The 20,901-nt window shown below is 44.8% G+C and overlaps 1 protein-coding gene across 2 annotated transcripts in view; it reads right to left on the bottom strand.

Moving 5' to 3' along the window:
- Positions 1–692: 692 nt before the first annotated feature.
- The window catches only part of ERCC3 (ERCC excision repair 3, TFIIH core complex helicase subunit), a 33,687-nt gene continuing 13,478 nt past the window's right edge, over positions 693–20,901 (bottom strand). The window contains exons 10-15 of one of the 2 annotated variants that reach the window (XM_012739946.3): positions 15,248–15,450; positions 9,865–9,961; positions 8,193–8,310; positions 4,760–4,878; positions 2,681–2,833; positions 693–1,205 (exon numbers count right to left, since the gene is read on the bottom strand). In XM_012739946.3, coding sequence (XP_012595400.1) covers positions 1,074–1,205; positions 2,681–2,833; positions 4,760–4,878; positions 8,193–8,310; positions 9,865–9,961; positions 15,248–15,450 — 822 coding nt within the window. In that variant the 3' untranslated portion in view covers positions 693–1,073. Of the gene's footprint in view, positions 1,206–2,680; positions 2,834–4,759; positions 4,881–8,192; positions 8,311–9,864; positions 9,962–15,247; positions 15,451–20,901 lie in introns of those variants that run through there. The other variant, XM_076005453.1, reaches the window with a different exon arrangement.

The following is a 20,901-nucleotide window of genomic DNA, read 5'->3' as shown; positions in this document are numbered from 1 at the left end:
TGAGTGCCGTGGCGTCAGCCTAGCTCACAGCAACCTCAAACTCCTGGGCTTGAGTGATCCTTCTGCCTCAGCCTCCCGAGTAGCTGGGACTACAGGCATGCGCCACCATGCCCGGCTAATTTTTTATATATATATCAGTTGGCCAATTAATTTCTTTCTATTTATAGTAGAGACGGGGTCTCGCTCTTGCTCAGGCTGGTTTTGAACTCCTGACCTTGAGCAATCCGCCCGCCTCGGCCTCCTAAGAGCTAGGATTACAGGCGTGAGCCACAGCGCCCGGCCTCCAAAACCATTTTTAAGAATAAAAAAACTGGCCATTAAAGACTCAAGGGCAGCAAACTGCTCTTAGAAGAGGAACCCATCTTCCCAGCAAGATCTAAATCATACTTTGGGGGAGAAAGAAGAGACTGTGCCCTCAGAGATGAACCATCAGGAGCTGACCTGGAGGGTGCACATGCTGTGTCTTCCACGGCTAAGTGAACAGGGACCACTGCCAACTGCTCCAGCTCTTCCGTCTAACTAGACCCCCCTCTCCACGCTTCCCCAGGCCTTCCCCACCTACGCAGCTTCCATCCTGGGGCGTGTCCTCTCAGCAGCTCCCGCCTCCTCGCGCCACAAGCAGGGCCCTGGTGGAGCTGCTCATCCAGACAGCCCTGCCCACGGCGAGGCACAGAGCATGTCCAGAATGAAAGTGGTTACATGCTCATTTTGGTTTATTCAGGAGAACACTAAGATAAATATGCCTTAAATATTACAAATTTTTTTTTTTTTTTTTTTTTTTTTTATGGAACATCACAGAACTGAATACAAATTTTTATATACAGGAATAACCCATTTCCCAATGAATTTGAAAAGCATTGTCTCCCCTCCTTTTTAAGCCCTGGATGATCCATGAATGTGGAAGCAAGCCCTTGCTGCATTTTCTGCAACAGAGTTGGCAGGTACGAGCTCAGAACAGACTGGCCAACGTCAGTGGAAAGTACATGGATGTGGAAAGAAAACGTTACGCTGAAAATCCCTTTCCCATGTGTATGCCCAGCACTCAAGTCTTCCACTAAGCAACCGTGTGGGCATCATTTCCTAAAGCGCTTGAAAAGCGGATGCACGTGTTTAGCAGAAGCCTTGCTCCGTGACGAGTGGTACTCCATGTACACGGTGTCATCAGCCCCGGACATGGAGCTCATGGTGCCAAAGCGTCGAGATGCCTGCAGGGGAGAGGAGAACCCAGTCTACCGTTAGTCTCTTCAGGGGGAAAAGAGACTCCTTTTATGACATTTATAATCATAATAAATTTTACAAAATTTGCACAAATGTAATACACATTATGTTTAAATAACACTGATCATTTCCTACGTCTCAAGCACTATTCCAGCATTTTACATTTATTTACATGTATTATCTCATCTAATCCTCACAACCGCTCTACTCCTCAATTTACAGCATAGGGTCCCCTGAGGCCCAGAGGAAACTGAGACACAGAGAGATTAAGTAACTTGCCCTAGATCACATGGCTCTGAAGGAGATGATATTTGAACTGAGGCAGCCTGACTTCAGACTCTCTGTTCTCAAACATAATGCTATACTGCTTTGCTTAAAGACAATTTCTGACCAGAATATTTTTAACAGAGAAGTCCCTTCAAATCTGAGGTACCACCACAAGGATTTGAATTGAGTCGAAAGCAAGAAAGCCCTGGGCTTAAGTCTTGGCTCCACCCCTCATTGGGTGACCCTAGGCAGGTACTGAATGTCTGCATCTCAATGACTTTATCTGCAAAAGAACAACCGCACCTGCCCTGAGATAGGGTGTAAACAGAAATCGTGTAAAGTTAAGGGTTTGACCCAGAGCCTGGCACACCACTGGTACCAGATTACGTGCCAAACATGCAGCCAAGCACTAAAGCCATGCCTTCAACGGCCTGGCCTCAGGGGACCCTATGCTGTGAGGACCATCATCACCACAGGACCAGCGAGCAAGACGCTCCCTGGGCTGCCTGGGATAGCGCCTCACTGGGGGGGGAAGACCTTGGGCTGCAGAGAGGGCGACTTCCCTCTGGCCTTGGCCCAGCTGCTGCTCTAACACCGCCTGCCTGTCGGAAGCACCTGACTGAGGTGCACTTTCTCCTGGAAGGGCCGGGTAGGAATTCTCCTACGGAGCTCTCATTAATTGTAGCATATTAACATTTGTCTGGCACATAGTAGGCACTCAGTAAGTGTTTGCAAAATAAATGAAAGAGAACTCTTAAATTTTCTCAAAGTACTGAAGCTACCATAGAGTTGCTTGTCGGAGCCATCTTACAGCTCAAAAGCCTAGCTTTGTCACCGAGGAGGGGAAATGACTTGCCCAAGACCCAAAGTGGCTGCCCGTTGTGCTCTACCCTGGGCTTCAACATCAAGGTACTAACAAACACTCATGCCGGACTGCTATGTGAACAGAGCAGGAAGCCACTGATAGCCACCGTGAGCACAGCTATGGACAACAGTACACACGCGACGGGACACACACCAAAAGGGTAACGGCTATTTCTACTCATCTCACCTCCACATTTATCTGTGTTTTCCAAGTTTTTCCAAAAATCCCACAGGCCCATACACACGCAGGACTATGTGCATAAACATGTGTGTCTACAAATGCCGGCCTTGGGAGCACTGCCACCTGGAGTCTCCCCACCCACTCACTCACCTGGCCGGATCTGGAGCCGAACTCCCCTGCCACCACCTCTTCCTCAGCGTCCAGGTCAGTGGCTGCCAGGACTTTCTGTAAGAGCTGCTGCTGCTCTTCTTTCGTCGAAAACGCCAATTCTTCTTCCTCCATACCAGCAAGCTTAGTGATCACCTGCGAAGCCCAAGCCAGCAAGGGTGTTCCCTCCTGTTCCCTTTGCCCTGGCCCTACTCTGCCTTCTCCTGGGTTCATGGCCCTGGGCTAGGGCTAACAATGGACAGCTCCTCTCTGGCATTCTGGAGACCAGCACCAGGACCTGCCTTTAATAGCGAGCTTGACTATGATGACAAGACAGAGGAGGTTAAGGAATTCCAGGAAATCTGCTTCTAGCACACAGCATCTATATGATCCCGTATAGAAGATCAGTAGGAATTTTAGTGATTTTAAAGACTCCTTTGGGTAGCTTTCCCATCTTGCACCAGGGAGAGGAAGAGACAACAGACTGAAAGGCCAAGGCTGCAACCCTTTGGAAGGGCCCTGCAATCTGCTGCACTCAGCACCCAGGGCTTCCAGTAAGAGTAAGCACTTAAAAATGACAGGACATTGAGAATTTCCTAAAATTTTAAAAGAGTAAGATAACAGCATGGTGGAGACTGGGTTTCCATGCCCATGGGGTCACTTACTAAAGGCCTTCCTGCTTGCTGTAGAAAGCTTGGGTTGACTATGTGAGGGGAGTGCCGCCTCCAATTCTCACATTGTTAATTCAAGGAAAACTCGTCTAAGTAAGGATGTGACTGAGACCTTCAGGTGGCCAGGAATCAGGAAAGACAGGGTACGTGTGTCCTGGCCTGACCTCTCCAGGGTCAGGTGCCTTTCTGCTGAGTTCCCCTTTCAAAGAACTCAGAGCACCTTTTTTTTTTTTTTTGAGACATAGTCTCACTGTGTTGCTGTGGCGTCAGCCTAGCTCACAGCAACCTCAAACTCCTGGGCTCAAGCAATCCTCCTGCCTCAGCCTCCCGAGTAGCTGGGACTACAGGCATGCGCCACCATACTTGGCTAATTTTTTTTCTATGTATTTTTAGTAGAGACGGGGCCTCGCTTTCGCTCAGGCTGGTTTTGAACTTCTGACCTTGAACGATCCACCCGCCTCAGCCTCCCAGAGTGCTAGGATTACAGGCGTGAGCCACCGCACCTGGCCAGAGTGGCTCTTTCTGACTTGGTGACCCTCATACCCTCTCGGCACTCTGGGAATCGGGAGGTGTGAGTGCCACTGTCAGCACAGGCTTTACAAACAGAGAAAAAGGTCATGACCCAAATCCTGAGAAAAAGTGGACTCAAAACTCAAAACCCAAAACCCAAACATCCTGTCCTCTAGCCAAGCAAGAGAGGTCTGAAAAGTGTCGCTGCCTCTGGCTAAAAGAAGAGAGGCCAGAGGCCTGTCCTCCCGTCAAAAATGGGAATACTCACCAAGTCATAAAAAGACACACTTAAACACCCATCTGACAAGGCAGCCTATGGTCTTTCACAGTCAAGGAACTGGGAACCTGTGTGTTCTGGTGATGGCCTTTTATTGGATGATGGGGGGATTTTCTTACTTGCTTCTAGAATCCTCCACTACCACCCCAAATAAAGCCCTTTGGGACACTAAATCCTGACATAAGCTTCGTATTTGTGCCAACAGGAAAGAAAGGAAATGCCTCAGCCAATGAAAGTTAGCCAAAGCTTTAGAATTTCCCAAGTTATTCAAACATCTAGTCACAGAGCACACAGCTGGCTCTGAAGTCTGTCTGGGAGGCACACCTAGGCCTGGAGCGTACAGCTGACGAAAGGAAGAGCTCTCCTAGCCGTGCCCTTGAGGAAGTAACCAAGGGGCTCAGTTCACAGTGTTGGACACAGTGTCTTGGCATCTCATCCTACCAGGCTAGCACATTTCCCACCAACAGTGACGCTGCCCCCAGCAATTCGTACAGAGACGAAGGGAGTTTGAGGCAATGCCTCTAATCCCAGGCTGGTGCTGACAGTGGCCCCCACTTCTCCTTGAGGCTGGCACACCAAAAACACCTTGGTCCTAGTCTGACCAGAGGCCAAATCAATATGTACCTTGAAGCTATAACCTTGATCTACCAAGAATCTCTGCCGCTTGGTTGAGTAAGCCATTTCCTGTGTATCCTGGGACACCAGCGAGTAGAAGAAGGCATTGTACTCCTCTGCAACCATCCCTGTGGGGAGAAGGTAAGAGAAGGCAGGAAAGAAGACAACATCAGACATTAGGATGCCAGGAGCTAAAGGTCCCAGGCTCACCAGCAAGCACTGCAGTGGGAAAGCTCTGCAGTCAGGGGATGATCACCTGGACTTCCCACAGAGCTATATCAAAATAAAAGCCTTTTCTGCTTCCAAGGACACCATCAATAAACTGAAAAGGCAGTCCACAGCATTAGAAAATATTTGTGAAGCATTTATCTGATAAAGGACTTTTATCTAGATTATATAAAAAAAACTACTACGATTCAACAATAAGACAAATAACATAATCATAAAATGGACAAAAAATCTGAAAAGATTTGTCCAAAGACAATATACAAATGGCCAATGACCACATGAAAAGATGCTCATTAATCATCAGGGAAATGCAAAATCAACTAAGATGGTTAGAATCAAAATGACAGACCACTACACTTGTTGTCAAGGATGTGGAGAAACTAGAACCCTCATAAACAGCAGTGAGAATGCACAATGGCACAGTTGCTTTGGAAAACAGTCTGGCAATTTATCAAAATGTTAAACACAGAGTTATAACACCATATGATCCAGCAATTCTACTCCCAGGCATATATCCAAGAGAAATAAAAACATCCACACAAAAATTTGTACATGAATTTCATAGCAGCATTATTCTTAGAAGCAAAAGTGAAAACAACCCAAATGTCTATCAGCAAATGAATGAATAAATAAAATGTGGTATGTCCAGCCAGAATATTATCTGGCAATAAAAAAATAATGAAGTACTATACATCCTACAATGTGGATAATCCTTTTGAAAACATTATGCTAAGTGAAAAGAAGCCAGTCAAGGAAGGCCCCAAATTGAATGATTCCATTTATATGAAATGTCTAGAACAGGCCTACAGAGATGAAAGTGGATCGGTGGCTGCCCAGGGCTGCAGGTTGGGACCAAGGAGAAATAGAAGCAACTGTTCATGAGTTTCTTTTTGAGGGTAATAAGAACATTCTCAACAGATTGCAGTGATGGTTGCAAAACTTTGTGAATATACCACAACCACCCAACTGTGCGCTTGGATCAATCATATGGTATATAAGTTATATCCCAATAAAACTGCTTTAAAAAAAAAAGCTCAGAGAGAAAACTCTGGAGCACAGAGAATTACAGTAGTCCCCTTATCCTCAGGGAGACACGTTTTAAGACTCCCCAGTGGATAACTGAAAACCTTGGACAGTACTGAACTCTATATACACTATGATTTTTCCTATGGGTGAACACTTACGATAGTATGATAGTTTATTTTATTATTTAGGCACAGTACGAGATTAACAGTAAAACAAGAATTATAACAATGTCTTGTAATAAATGTTGTCACATGATATGGCCATAACTTTTACAGTTTGAGGTGCATGAACAAGATTAGCATGAATTTCTTTTTCCTTCTTCACAATTTCACGGATAGATGATTTGTTCTGGCTAGTTCCCAGAGTACACAGAGATGGAGGGGTCCCCATAGGCAAGTGGGGGTCCCTGTGGATACAGCGGGGAGCACAGAGATGGAGGTCCCTGCAGGCACTGCGGGCATTGATGATGGGGTCCCACAGGTGCAGTGTGGGGTGTGGAGATGGGGTATCTCCACTGGCATGGTGGGGGCCATGGGAAAAAAAGATTTGTTTTTACTACAGATCTGTGCAACCTTAGCATTTGGTTTTTTTTCTTTTCTTGATGTGAACTTTTACTTTTTAACTTTAAGGAAGCACTTTATGGCTTCTCTTCGGTATATTGCTAGTATCTCCCCTTGCGCTTTGGGCCCATAATGAAGTAGACGAATGGTTACTTGAACACAAGCTCTGCCATACATCCACAGTGGATCCGATAACCAAGCAGGCTACTAAGTAACTAACCGATGGGCAGTGTATACAACATGGAGACGCTGGACAAAGGAATAATTCATGTACTGGGCGCCACACAGAAGGGTATGCAATTTAAAACTTACGAATTATTTCTGGAATTTTCTATTTAATAGTTTTGGACCATGGCTGACCATAGGTAACTGAAACTTTGGAAAGCAAAATCTTGAATAAGGGGGACTTACTGTATCAAAGAAATTAGGACAGAAAATATTATAGCCTGAAAGACCTGATCCTTCAGGAAAGTCTGAACATTTTCACTTCACAGTACAAATGTCAGTAGATTAAGCTTCTGTATACTTCCTTTAAATTCAACTGTTTTTCTTAGTCTTGTAAGAGCCCAGAGATACAAAGAAAGGGGCCAAATATCATTGTCAAACAGTTTTTTGAATAAGAAAGCATAATCCTAATCACAAAGGAGTTTCTAAATTAGAGTAAGGAATATGTAATGAATTACTTTTACAAAAGCTATAGTTTCTCTTATTTATAAACTCAATCCTCACAGGAGTCCTGGCAAGACAGGACCGTCACCTCCACTTAGGATAGGAAAACCAAGGCTCAGAGACGCCAATAATTTGCCCAAGTCCATGCTATTTCTACTATCTGCCCTGTCTCCATTCTAAATACAATCAATAAACTGCCTCTGAAACATATCTGAATACAGTATGACTTCAACACATGCCCACTAATCTTGCCATTTTCAAACAGCCTGGCAGTCTAGATGCTCCTTAGGATAAGCAAATTCCTTGAGGACAGGGTCTGTGTCCTTGTCTCAGGATGTGGCCTGGTTCCAGTAAGAAGGAGGTGGCCATCTCTTAGTAGCAACGTTAGTCCCTGCCATGCCCCACACTGGGCAACTGGGCCCTTTTTGCAGTAGTTAGCAAGCACAGGGTGACATACCTCCTCAGCATAAGCCTTTGCAACACTGCCTCTCACCTCCTCCTTCACGGAGCTTGTGATGCCCCTACTATGAGCTGCTACCAGGGCAGCACTCTTCACAGGTTAAGAGGGATGTGTCCCCTCTGTGGCTGCCCATGCTGCTCCTACCAAACCCTCCCCTGCCTCGAAATCTAGACAGCTTCCAGCTCTTCCACTTCTAAGTCATACCATTAAGTACTAGCCCTGGCTCCCTCTTAGTATCTACCAATGCAAGCAGCTCAGGGCTCAGCATACAGCCTATCCATGTGAATTCCAGGCCCCTGCCAGGGAAAACACCCATATTTATACCCAAGGCATGAGATATAATGAAGGGCCCTGGGAGTCTTGGACTTTGCTCTGGGACTGCCATCCTTTAAGGGTCTACTAACCCGAGGGCACACTCGCAGCTCACCCCTGCGCTCTTTCTACCCAAACTGGTTCAAGAGGAGACCTCTTGCAGCTGAAAAAGAAAAGACCACTTTACCTTTTTTGGCTCGAAGCACCCGCCCTAGCCTCTGGGCCTCCTGCCGCCTAGAGCCACCATGGGATGAGATCTGGACGAGAACATTTGCTTCTGGAAGATCAAATGATGTGTCACCTACCTACAGAAACGAAGCAGCTGTGAGTTTGGGAAGGTTTTTTTTCTTTAAAAGAGACAGATTTGGCCGGGCCCGGTGGCTCACGCCTGTAATCCTAGCACTCTGGGAGGCCGAGGCGGGCGGATTGCTCAAGGTCAGGAGTTCAAAACCAGCCTGAGCGAGACCCCGTCTCTACCATAAAAATAGAAAGAATTTAATTGGCCAACTAATATATATAATATAAAAATCAGCCGGGCATGGTGGCTCGTGCCTGTAGTCCCAGCTACTCGGGAGGCTGAGGCAGCAGGATTGCTTGAGCCCAGGAGTCTGAGGTTGCTGTGAGCTAGGCTGACGCCACGGCACTCACTCTAGCCTAGGCAAGAAAGCGAGACTCTGTCTCAAAAAAAAAAAAATAAATAAATAAAAAAATAAAAGAGACAGATTTGTCCAGGCTGGCCTCAAACTCCTGGACTCAAGCGATCCTCCTGCTTCAGCCTCCCAAGTAGCTGGGACTATAGGCATGCACCACCATGCCTGGTATCTCTTTTTATTATGAGACAAAAAGAATTTAAATAAGCTCTGTAGATAATTTAGAATAATAATCACTCTCTTGTCCTCTCTGGACCAGGGCTCATCTGATGCAGGCACAGGTAAACCAATGGATCTCAGAAAGGCAACTCTGGGCCTCTAGGACCTAGTGTGAGTTCTCCCAAAAGCCACCCTATAGAACCACTACCACATTTCAGTAATGCTCACAGTGCTGGGTACCAGAAGATCAGAGAGGGGAGGGCCCTTCAACATAGACTCACTTTGAGTAATTTGGTTTTTTTTAGCTACAGAAAGAAACAAGTCTTCACAAAGTCATCCATAGTCCTATCTGGTGGCCACTGAGACCAGCAGCACATGTAGGACAATGTGACCTGGGAGGGGCTACTGCCCCACAGAGGAGTCTGACTGTAGATGGACTCCTCAGCTCGGGGGCTCCAACAATCGAGGTTCTAACCACAGACATGTCAGCTGGTGTGTACTTGCTGAGCAATGGTCACTTTGAAGGTAAATCTCACTTCTTTTGGGCTTTGGGCATTCTTAATCTGAATGACTGCGGTAAACTGGGGCCCTAGCTTCTGATTACAGATTAAAGTCATGGCCAAGCTGGGCCTGTGTGAGCCCCTGCTGACACTGGCCACCTACCATCAAGCCACAGCAGGGGCAGGACAAAGGATGGGCCTTCTCCAGATCCGTGAAGAGAACCTCACCTGAATACCTACTTTTGCCAGAGTAGGAAATGAACTCTCATTCCTTTCATAGAGGAGATATAACTTAAGTCTCCTATATCCCAAAAAGAGGTGGGAAAAACCTCAGGCAAAGAGCCTTTACAGATTATCTATGATAATGAAAATCCTAAATCTGCATCTTCCACTACCCAAGAGACAGAATCCCTGTCCCTGAACATGTGGGAATGAAAACATACTCAGGAATTTCCTTCAACAAACACGAATCAGTGTACAGGAATCACAGTGTACCCCAGGCCCTTGCGGGTACTAGGAGCCTCACTCCCACCCTGCATGCCACACAAACCTTGGATATGAAGATGGTGTTGATTTTGGGGTTGTGCTTGAAATTCTGGAGAATTTGCATCCTTTCTCCCTGGGATGTAGGCCCATAGATATAGGGTCTAGAGAAGAATGAAGCTGTGTTAGAAAGACCATAGAATCACATCTCAGTTATCCTGGAAGCACATCAGAGGGAAAAAGAAATTCATGCAAAGTTCTCTCTCATAGAAAGCCCTCTGCATGCAGGAATATCAGAAGATCCGTAAAAATAACTGGTTGTAGACTCACCACCTGCCTGTCTCCTTCTCCACAGATTCTAGGTTCAGGCCTGCCACTGTCTTTGGGATTCCCTCCTTTATTTTTTTTTTCTTTTTGGACTATGCTTTTTCCTGCTTCAACAGCTCTTACACAAAGCATGGAGTTCATACGAGGAGGTCCTCAGATTTCATGAAGCCCAATGAGAGTGGCAAAAAAACTCCACTGCTATGTCTAAGCAAAAGACTGGAAGCAACTGTCTCCAAGTGAAACAGGCATGCTCCCAGAGATGAGCAAAAAGAAGAAAAGAGTCCTTCGGCCTTTCTTTTGTTGACCTCCTGTAACACTAAGTTCAAAAAACTTCTTTTTCTATGGGTGTTTCTTGACTGAAGAAAAAAAATAAATAAAGAAAGAAAAAAAAAAAACTTCTTTTATTTCCAGCTCCCTGCCAAAGGCACAACCCTATCCAATGACCTCACTGGTTATTGCCCCATGGTACCTGCGAATGCCATATTCCTATTTTCTGTCTTGAACACTGGTGGACAGTTTCTGCAGCTTCCCAAGCATCATAAGGAGGACAAGCCACCAGGTACATGGGGCCTACTAATGCCAACACTATGTTAAAACAACAACAACAAAATCTATCCCTGCCAATATTCCTGAGCACTGTAAAAGGAAGGTTTCATGTTCCCCAATTTGCACCTGGGAACTGAGGGTCAGGAGCCCGAAGGGGTGGAACCCAGACTCCTTAGTGTCCAGGGCAGTGCCCGTCAATGGCTCTGGATGCACTACTTCTGCCACTTCACACAGCACTCCCCAGTGCCATGCCAGGAAACAAGCATGGGTATACCCCACACACCCTGCCCTCGGGGAAGCCAGGCAGAGCCTGGGACAACTGTACCCCAGGCTGACAACCTCCAGTCAGCCCAGCCACAGGCTGCCTCACCTGGTATTGAGTGTCCAGACTATCACACAATCTCATCATTTTCTATATGTGTTGTGTTGTGACAAAAGTTTCGGAAGCCCCACTCATCAGAACAGCCTGTTTCTTAACATCCACATTTTTAGGTAGTTCTTTTTCTCCTCTGCTATCGTCAGGAAAAACTACTCACACAATGGCATCCTCATACAGGAGATGACACAAAGAGTAACCATCCTCCTAGAAGAGAACCTAACATTTATTGAACACCTACAAGATGCCAACACACAAGAATCCTCCGAGGTAGGTAGGTAGTAGTATCTCCATGTGACTGAAGAGCTAAAGGAAGTTCAGAGAGGTAAATGACATTCCCAAGGTCTCAGATTCCCCTCTTAGGCAGGCAGGTCTCCTTCCTGCAGCAGGCAGAAGGAGCTAGGACCCAAATCTAGCCTGTCTGACTCCAAAGACGATCCTCTGCCCACCACCCAGCCACTGCCACAAAACCCTAACAGCCTCTCCTACAAAGTGCTTCAGTGATACCCTTTCCTTTCCCATTAAGGCTGGCAGAAGCAAGAAGCTCCAAGATCCCCCACACACTAGAGCATCACAGCTAAGGATGCAGCAATGCCCGGGATCCACAGGATCATTTCAAAAGCAAGAAAACAAGACAAACTAAAGCACTTCATACATTTAAAGGCCAAAGGTACCAAAAAAAGAAGGTATCAAGTACAAGCTGTAATTATCATTCTAGTCCACAGAGACAGCCACAGTCTGCTGCCCTTCATGGTGCCAAACTGGCTCAGTAGACAGTGCCAGGCAAATTAACATCCCTGCCCAAGCAGATGCTCAGAGGCCACAGTCAACCAATAAGCCTCAGGTGTGCTGCAAGTGTAGGTGGGGGAAGCCCTTGAGGGAGGCTCCAGGAGAGTCTGGATGGAGCACACTGCAATATGTGGCTGGGATGGGTAGGAAGATGGCTGTTAAATATGACATGGTAAACACAGATACTACCTCACTGCCCTGCTCTAATTGACACTAATGTGCCAGTAAAGGGCACATGCCCACAAGGAAAACAGGAGAAGAAATAACAGCAGATGAGAGAAGTAGGTAACATTTTGGAAGCTGAAAAGCAGATGGATGCAGGCACAGTACCTGAGCTAACAGACTAGAGAAGGCAGAAGCGTAGGCTGACAGGAGGGAGAGCCAATACAAAACAAGCCGATTTCCTATGCAGAACACAAAAGGGCTCAGAAAGTAGTCACCAGTTGCCTTGGAAGGTGGGGTGGTGAGCAGGAGGGCTGACAAGAGAACTAGCAGAGAGAGGAGCATTGAGACCCCTGCCTGGGAGCAGGCAGGCCTCCCCCCAGGCAGAGCATTGGGGACTTACTTTCTCAGTTCTGAACAGGAAGGTTGCCCTTGGGATGCCAGGCAGAGCTGACGGCAAAGGCGAGACTGAAAGTGAAGCACAAATGCTAAGACTCCAAACCCTGCTTCCTAGCCCCACCACACGTAGTGCCCAGGAGACTAGAAAATTCCTCTCTGGAGAAACTGTTCTGCCTAAGAGAAAGGACCTGAAGATACTGGCATTTGGCAGTCTCTTGACATAAATAGCCAGGTTTCTGCCCAGTCACTTGATGGTGAGGTCTGCAAGTCAGCAAGCTCACTAAGCTATACAGAAAGGTCTGTCAGCTTTTTGGTGCCTGGCTCTTAATAAGAAAATACAGCCAAGGATTACCAAAACTCAGAAGAAGGTTTTTTGTTTTTTTTTTGAAACAGAGTCTCACTCTGTTGCTCAGGCTAGAGTGTCATGGCATCAGCCTGGCTGACAGCAACCTCAAACTACTGGGCTCAAGCGACCCTCCTGCCTTCTCCTCCCAAGTACCTGGGACTACAGGTATGCACCATCATGCCCAGTTAATTTTTTCTATATAATTTTAGTTGGCCAATTAATTTATTTCTATTTTTAGTAAGATGGGGTCTCACTCTTGCTCAGGCTGGTCTTGAACTCCTAAGCTCAAACAATCCACCCACCTCGGCCTCCCACAATACTAGGATTACAGGCGTGAGCCACTGCGCCTGGCCAGAAGGACTTTTAAGACAGATAAAAACAATCAAAACAAAAAACCTGAAGAAAAGATAGCATAGGGAACAGAAGGAAGCTTTAAAAACTTTCATAGCCTCGGAGAAGGCATCGTATTCAGAAAACAAGAAGAGTTACCAAGAAAACTCTCAGAAATAAACAAGTTTCAAGAGAAGGACAAGAAGTCGAGATTAAAAACTAGAAGAAAGGTGGGCATGGTAGCTCTCGCCTGCAATCCTAGCACTTTGGGAGGCTGGGGCAGGAGGATGGCTGGAGCCCAGGAGGCTGAGGTTGCAGTGAGCCGTGATGATGCCACTGATGCCATTGTACCAGCCCAGGCCACAGAGTGAGACCCTGCTTCAAAAAAAAATTTTTAATACAAAAAAAAAGAAAAAAGAGAAGAAAACTGGAGAAGCTGTTCCGAAGATCTAACATCTGTGAGAGTGACCCTAACAGCTTTCTGAGAGAAGGAAAACACACAACCAGACATATAACATACAGAGAGGAATCAAAGGGCATTAGATTTCCAAGCAGCCTCACTGGAAGCTCCAATGTTAATTCTAAGGCCCAACCAATCTACTTGACTGACCAAATGTAAAGTCACCTAAAGATTTACAAACATTCAAAGTCTTAAAAACTTTCCCTCTTACATTCCTTCTCTCAGAAATCTAATGGAATATGTGCTCCATCAATATAAGTGACCAAGAAAGTAGACTTGAGACTGGGAAATGGAGGATCCAACACAAGAAAGACATCCAGGGAATCCACGGGGCAATGCCCAGACAGCAAGCAGGCCAGAGCAGAGCGGGAAGATGAAGTGCTAGTGGGGATTCCACTGGGGAAAGACAGAAAAATGAACTGAGATTACCTGACTCTACTATGTTTATGGTTACATGAAGAATCTGGAGAGTAGAAATTATTAAATGTACAGAAAATCATGCAAAAGCAACAAGGCAATTATTAATTCCAGGGAAAAAATTTTTACAAAAAAGAAAATGCAATCATAGTACACTCTATGTCTCTGCTGAACAATACTTATACAGTTAAAACAATGTAGCACTGGATATTAATTTAACCCCCAACTTGTGCTATTACTGTATGGCAAGGATGGTGGGAGAAGAAACAGAGGGATGGGGTAGAGAGTGGAGTATGTAAGAAAGCTAAGTCCTCAACTTCTGTAGTAGGAACAGGTAATTAATGATAATCAGGAACTTCCTACATAAACTATTATTTAGAAATATGAAAGTAAACAGTACAAAGGCTTTGAAAGGGGCTGCCTTCAAGGAATGGAAACAGGAATTGTGTGCAGGAAGACAAGAGCAGGTAATTGCTGTTTTTCATAATAATTTAAATGTTAACTTTGCTAAAGAAAACTTTTCTAAATTGAAAAAAGGTATAATTTTAGAAATTTGAGAAATTTAATCTTTACATGCCTGTTTTCCCATATATATAATAGGAATAATACCTCACACCATGACTAAGGTGTGAATAAATAAAACATATGTATAGTACGCCTAACACAGAGTTTGCCAAAGAAAAGCTGGTCTATAATCATTCTTTCCTCTCCACTCCCACAAAAAGAATTAAGACCTGGCTACAAAGAGGACCTTACTTTCTGTGACACAGCACCTGGAAGTCCCACTTCACTATAGAAAGAAGCACAAGCCTCTTCATCCTTACTTGGTAGGGAATTTACAATAGCTAGGTTTAAACACAGATATCTGAGTGGGGCCATGGGTTCATGAGGACACGGGGTGAGCACTTCCTGAAAAGCTCTTTCCTGGGATGCTGGCCCAGCCTACCTTGCCTTACTAGCCCCTGGACAATACAGTCTGGTCTGGTCTCCCTCTACAGTGCTCACCCTGAAACTTTAGATGCCAACTCCCACCCACCTTTGGAGCCCAGATCTGTGACAGGGCCCCACCAAGCTCAGTCCAATTCTGTGGCCCCTGCATTCTGAGATCAGAATGACAAGGCCTGCTTTTCTATATGCTCTGACTCCGACCACTTGCTTCTCAGTCTCACCAGGTTCCTAGGCCCAGGGACATAGAACCAGACCTGAGAGCTTTAAGAAAAAAAAACAGGCACTTTCTGTACTCCCAATGGGGAAGATAAATACTGGCCAGGAGGCAACTCCAAGTTTTCAATTCTTACTTGTTCAGCCGAATGGCATATTCCTTTAGGGCAAACACATTGTCAGCAAAGACAATAATCTTGTCATTCCTCCTCTCATGAAACTTGATCAGAAACTGGCAAGCCCTGAATTTGTTGGGGTTCATGGTGTACAGCAAGATTCGTTTCTTGGTTTTGATTGCCACGTACTCCCGGTAAAACTCAGGGGACATTGGGCACCAAACCTGTGAAACAATAAGAGTCAGGGGTCATTCTTAACACCATACAATTAAAAATTCTTGAAGCCCCTTCACTTGGCAGAATTAGCTTTAAAACAAAACAAAACCACTGGTGTGTGAATTATATTTCACTGTAACTGTCAAACTGTAAATATGCACATGCATAAAACAAAACTAAACCAAACCAAACACTTAATGTTGAACAGTCTCACATATTAATAATCACTTAAAGACTTTTAAATGTAATCATAACCAGGGAATTATTTTCACACCAGCTGCAAGTAAGGGAAACAGATTCTCAACTAGTGGTGCCAGTAATTCCCCCATTCAGACCACACGTCCACACACTCGTCAGCACTGCTACTAGGAACTGGCCTCTACACACATACACACTTCCCACCAGGGCCAGGAGTGCTTTAGTTAGGCTCCTCGTGCCATCAGCACATAGCCTTTCACTGCCAGGTTACCAGGCGGCAATGTGGTATGAGGATCCTTCATTCAGCCCTGTGCCCTGAACCCTAATCCTTACCCACAAAAATCTATGACTGGTAAGCTCAGAGGCTAGTATAAAGAATTGTCTCAAACTCAGGGGTATGGTAGGGTAAAGAATGGAAGGCTACTGCACATTTATTCTAAATGATGTGAAAGCACCACTGGATGTAAGAATTAACAATCCAAGAAATTGCACAGACAAGCTCCCTGATGACCAGGCCCAGCCAGGCCTGCTGTCCCCACTGCCTCCCCAGGCAGCTGGGAAGGGTCTCTACCTTGGCCATGAGGGAGTGGCTGCCAACTCAGGCAGACATTCCACAGTACATTAACAGACTATCTGTCATTAAAGATAAACTGATCCATCTATCCCAACTCTCCAACACTATTTGTTTTTCTAAGTTTACTAATAATTATATAAAATAAGACTTTTGTACATCCTAAAATCATCTCAAGTTCCAGTGAATAAAAAGTGGAAGATTGGGAGGCCGAGGCAGGCGGATTGCTCAAGGTCAGGAGTTCGAAACCAGCCTGAGCGAGACCCCGTCTCTACCAAAAATAGAAATAAATTAATTGACCAACTAAAAATATATATACAAAATATTAGCCGGGCATGGTGGCGCATGCCTGTAGTCCCAGCTACTCGGGAGGCTGAGGCAGTAGGATCGCTGAGCCCCAGAGATTGCGGTTGCTGTGAGCCAGGCTGACGCCACAGCACTCACTCTAGCCTGGGCAACAAAGTGAGTCTCTGTCTCAAAAAAAAAAAAAAAAAAAAGGTGGAAGACCATGCAATGAAGAACCAAGAACATGCAAAGAACCAAGCTGCTTGCCTGAGCGTGAATCCTGGCACAGCCATTTATTGGTGTGACCTTCAGCAAATGACTAACCTCTTTATGCCTCAGTCTCCTATAGAACCACAATGCTAACAAGGGGAGAGGTGACAGAGAGGCGACAAGTAGAGCTGTTCCGACAGCGTGGGTACCCAGGGAGGCTCGCTGAAGGCCTGTCAGTGTGTGGGCTCTGACAAGTCATGGTCCCTGCTCTGCTCACTGCTGCTGCCACCCACACCAGAGCAGCCATGCCTCAGGGCTGCCACCAACAACCAATATGACACATTCCCTCAAATCTTTGCTCAAATGGACCTCAGGGGGCCTTTTCTGACCACTCCATTTAAAATCCCACTCCCTTTAAAATCCCACTCCCAATTTAGTCTGAAGATACACCTCAAGCAACACAAACACACACAAGGAGATTCACTGCAGCCTTGTTTATCATCGCAAAATGTTGGACATCTAAATGCACAAACACAGGAGGCAGGTTGTATAAACTATGGTATGGCCACACAATGGCATACACTGCAGCTATACAGAAGAGTGAAAAAGACCTCTATGAAATGATATGGAGTGATTTCCAAGATTTGTTGTTAAGAGAAAAAAGCAAAGTCCACAAGAGTGTCTACAGTATAGCTATCTTTTGTGTAGGAAAGAAAGAGAAATAAGAAAATGCGCACCATCTGCCCATTTTTGCAAAAGAAATACAGGAAGAATCAACAGAAATGATGAGTGTGGCTCAGGGGAGTGGTAGGAGGGTGGGAAAGGGTGATGCTCCTCAACGCAGACTTTTGTATGGTTCAGACTCTTAGAACCACATCATGATGAACATAAAATATCCACAAGGATGAAGGTGGGTGGCAGAAAAATGGAATAAAAATAAAAACAAATGAACTTAAGTAAATTTCAAAGGAATATCATAACCATACAGAATTGGGGGCGGAAGAACCAAACTAAATAACTTTTTTTTTTTTGAGACAGAGTCTTACTTTGTTGCCCAGGCTAGAGTGAGTGCCGTGGCGTAAGCCTAGCTCACAGCAACCTCAAACTCCTGGACTCAAGCAATCCTCCTGCCTCAGCCTCCCAAGTAGCTGGGACTACAGGCATGCGCCACCATGCCCGGCTAATTTTTTTTTCTATATATATTAGTTGGCCAATTACTTTCTTTCTATTTATAGTAGAGACGGGGTCTCACTCTTGCTCAGGCTGGTTTTGAACTCCTGAGCTCAAATGATCTGCCCGCCTCGGCCTCCCAGAGAGCTAGGATTAGAGGCGTGAGCCACCACGCCCGGCCTAAATAACTTTTAAACAGCTAAAATACAGTACTTGGATTTTATACCCTCAGGCCACAGACAAAAAAAAATATAACCAGATATTGAACTCTATTTTTATTTTTCATAGTGGTATTGTTTAGCAATTTTGAAACTCTTTTATGTATATTCTAGGATTAAGCAAATAAGGAAGTCTCTATTATGAATAATGGAAGCCAAGTTTCTCTCTGAGAAAGGAATTACAAATATGGAAAGATGGAAAGTTCAAATGAAATCTGTGACATTGGATTACACTAAAGTTATCACTATAAATTTGTGCTTTTTATTATAGACAGATGACAAAATAGGTATAGATGTGCGTATATGCATATATATACATGCATACACTCACACTTTCTGGCCCTGTCCTCACCTGAGTTAGCAGACCAATGGCATCCTTGTAGTAGTGAACACACCTAGCACCCAGACCTTGGTTTTTAAATTCCATTCTCTACTAAAAGGACCCAGGATTCCTTGGAGAAATGGCTGAGTCCATGGCCAGGGGAGGGAAGGCACCAGATAAGCCTGAAATAATCTTGCTCTGCCAGAAAGCAAGGACATGCTCAAAGAATGGCATGTCAAATGGACACAGTAGCCAGGTAGAAAGGTGTCCCACTGGTCAAATCTGGGGTAATCTGAGCATGTAGGTAAGAACAATAATAATACTCCCAAGGGCCCCTCTATGCTAGATCCTATGCTTGGTGCTACTCATAAGCTAAAGGCAGCTCCAGCAAATATACTGTAGCGCCATGAGTTCCAAAGGTCTCAAGGCTATATACAGATGCAAATGATCCTCTCAAAGCTTTGCATGGACACAGACCACAAAGCCTGTGCTGACACACTTTGAGCTTTTGGTTGTGACCAGCACTACTTCAGTGTGATCATTACAGTTTCTTTATGTTGCCACCCTTGTGTAATTATGAGCCATCAGTATATGCCAAACACTGTGCTGAGCTCAAATCCACAGGTGTTACTGCTGTTACATTTTCTGGCTCCCTCTGGGTGATATCCTGTTGAGATTTTATTAGAGTGTCCAGTTCTTTATAGCCAAAGCAATTCTTTATTCACAGTAAAGTCTTTAAAACCCTACATTTCACAGAATATGAAACACAAATGGCCCATAAACATGTCATTAATAAACAGAAAAATACAAATTCAGACTATAAAGGGATATTTCACACTTATCAGATTAGCAAAAATTAAAAGAAAAAATCCACTATTAGGTGTTGGAGGAGACATGGTGTGACCGCGCTTACCCCTGACTACTGGTAACAGCAGGACAGGACTAGGAAACTGAACACCCACAGACCCTTCCACCACCAGTGTTGCTCCTAGGTACATCTGCAAGGCAGTGGCTTCCACACTTAGACTGCTTTACACCACAAACCAAACACACACACACACACACACATACACTCAAACAGTTTTATGAAACAATACATACCCTTACTAAGTATTATAATTCTGATAGATTCTAGGCTGGTCACAACCCACTAAAATGTTTCACCACCCTACTGTGGAGTCACAGTCGACAGTGTGAATCACACTGCTTTAGAGAAACTCTTACACAAGGGCCCTAGGAAATAGGGACAAAAATATTTGCAGCAACAATGTCATAATAGCAAAAAAACCCTAAGCTCCAAATATGTAGAGACAAAAAATAAATCAGTGGTTGCCTAGGGCTGGGAGCAGAAGCAGGGATCACTGCAAATAGGCATGAGGGAACTTTCTGGGGTGGTAGAAATGGTCTAAAACCAGGTTGCGGGGACAGCTGCACAACTCTACATCTACTGACATCATAGAATAGTATACTTAAAACAGGTAAATTTTATGGTGTGTAAATTATACTCCAACAAAGCTGTTAAAAAACAGGCAACTTAGCAACTTAAATGTCTATCAACATTAGAAAAGACTTTACTTTTACTGCTGGGTAGTACCCCATCATATACATCACACTGTGGTGTATCTGTGCCATGGACTACTACGTAGCAATCTAAAGGAATAAACCACAGCTCCTTGCATCATCAAAGGAATAATGCATTAGGCAAGGAATATAAACACTTAGAAAAGACAGAAGTCAAACAAGAACATATATAAACTCATCCCCATTTACATAAAACTTTTTTTAAAAAAATCAGGAAAACATATGTTAGAGAAATATACATAGGAGTTAAAATAATAAAGAAAAGCATGAGAATGACATATATAAGTTACATGACAGTGGTTATCCCTTACAGGCAGCAGAGACACAACCAGAGAGGAGCAGAGGGCCTCAAAGGTCTGGCAATGCTGCTGCTTAAGCTGGCTGTTGATCACAAAGATACAATCAAAGGGTAAGCACTTTTTTCAAGAGAGCAAGTCCATTTGCACAGGTTCCTCCCACTTACCTTTATCTAAGAGGTCTCTTTTCATCACCTCAGGACAAAGGCACCCTATTCTAGCCAATGAGTGATAGTCATTTTAAGGTGGTAGAAAGAATTTTTGTTGTTCCATCTGAGATTAACCTTCACATATGGATTTTTTTGCATACACTTGTACAGGTATTCATTATAGAACCATATGAAGAAAAGTGTGCTAGAAAGAAAATGATCAAGGTCACAGGCTGCCTTCTTGGGGCATCAAAACCAATAGGCTTTCCACTGGGAGTGACCAAGGAGGCTGCCCATGCAGAACTCCCCAGAATTCCCTTAGGGTAGGGTGGGGGCAGGAAGCGCTCAAGGAGTTCACTCACAGCAAGGAAGAGGAGCAGGGACTTTGGATCCAATGGCCTGGACCAGCATCTTTATCACTGACTGAGATCTCGCACAAGGGATTTTATTCTGCTCATC

This window comes from Microcebus murinus, chromosome 8 (assembly GCF_040939455.1).
Source record: "Microcebus murinus isolate Inina chromosome 8, M.murinus_Inina_mat1.0, whole genome shotgun sequence".
Classification (NCBI taxonomy): Eukaryota; Metazoa; Chordata; class Mammalia; order Primates; family Cheirogaleidae; genus Microcebus; species Microcebus murinus.
This window is presented reverse-complemented; position numbering and strand designations above follow the sequence as displayed.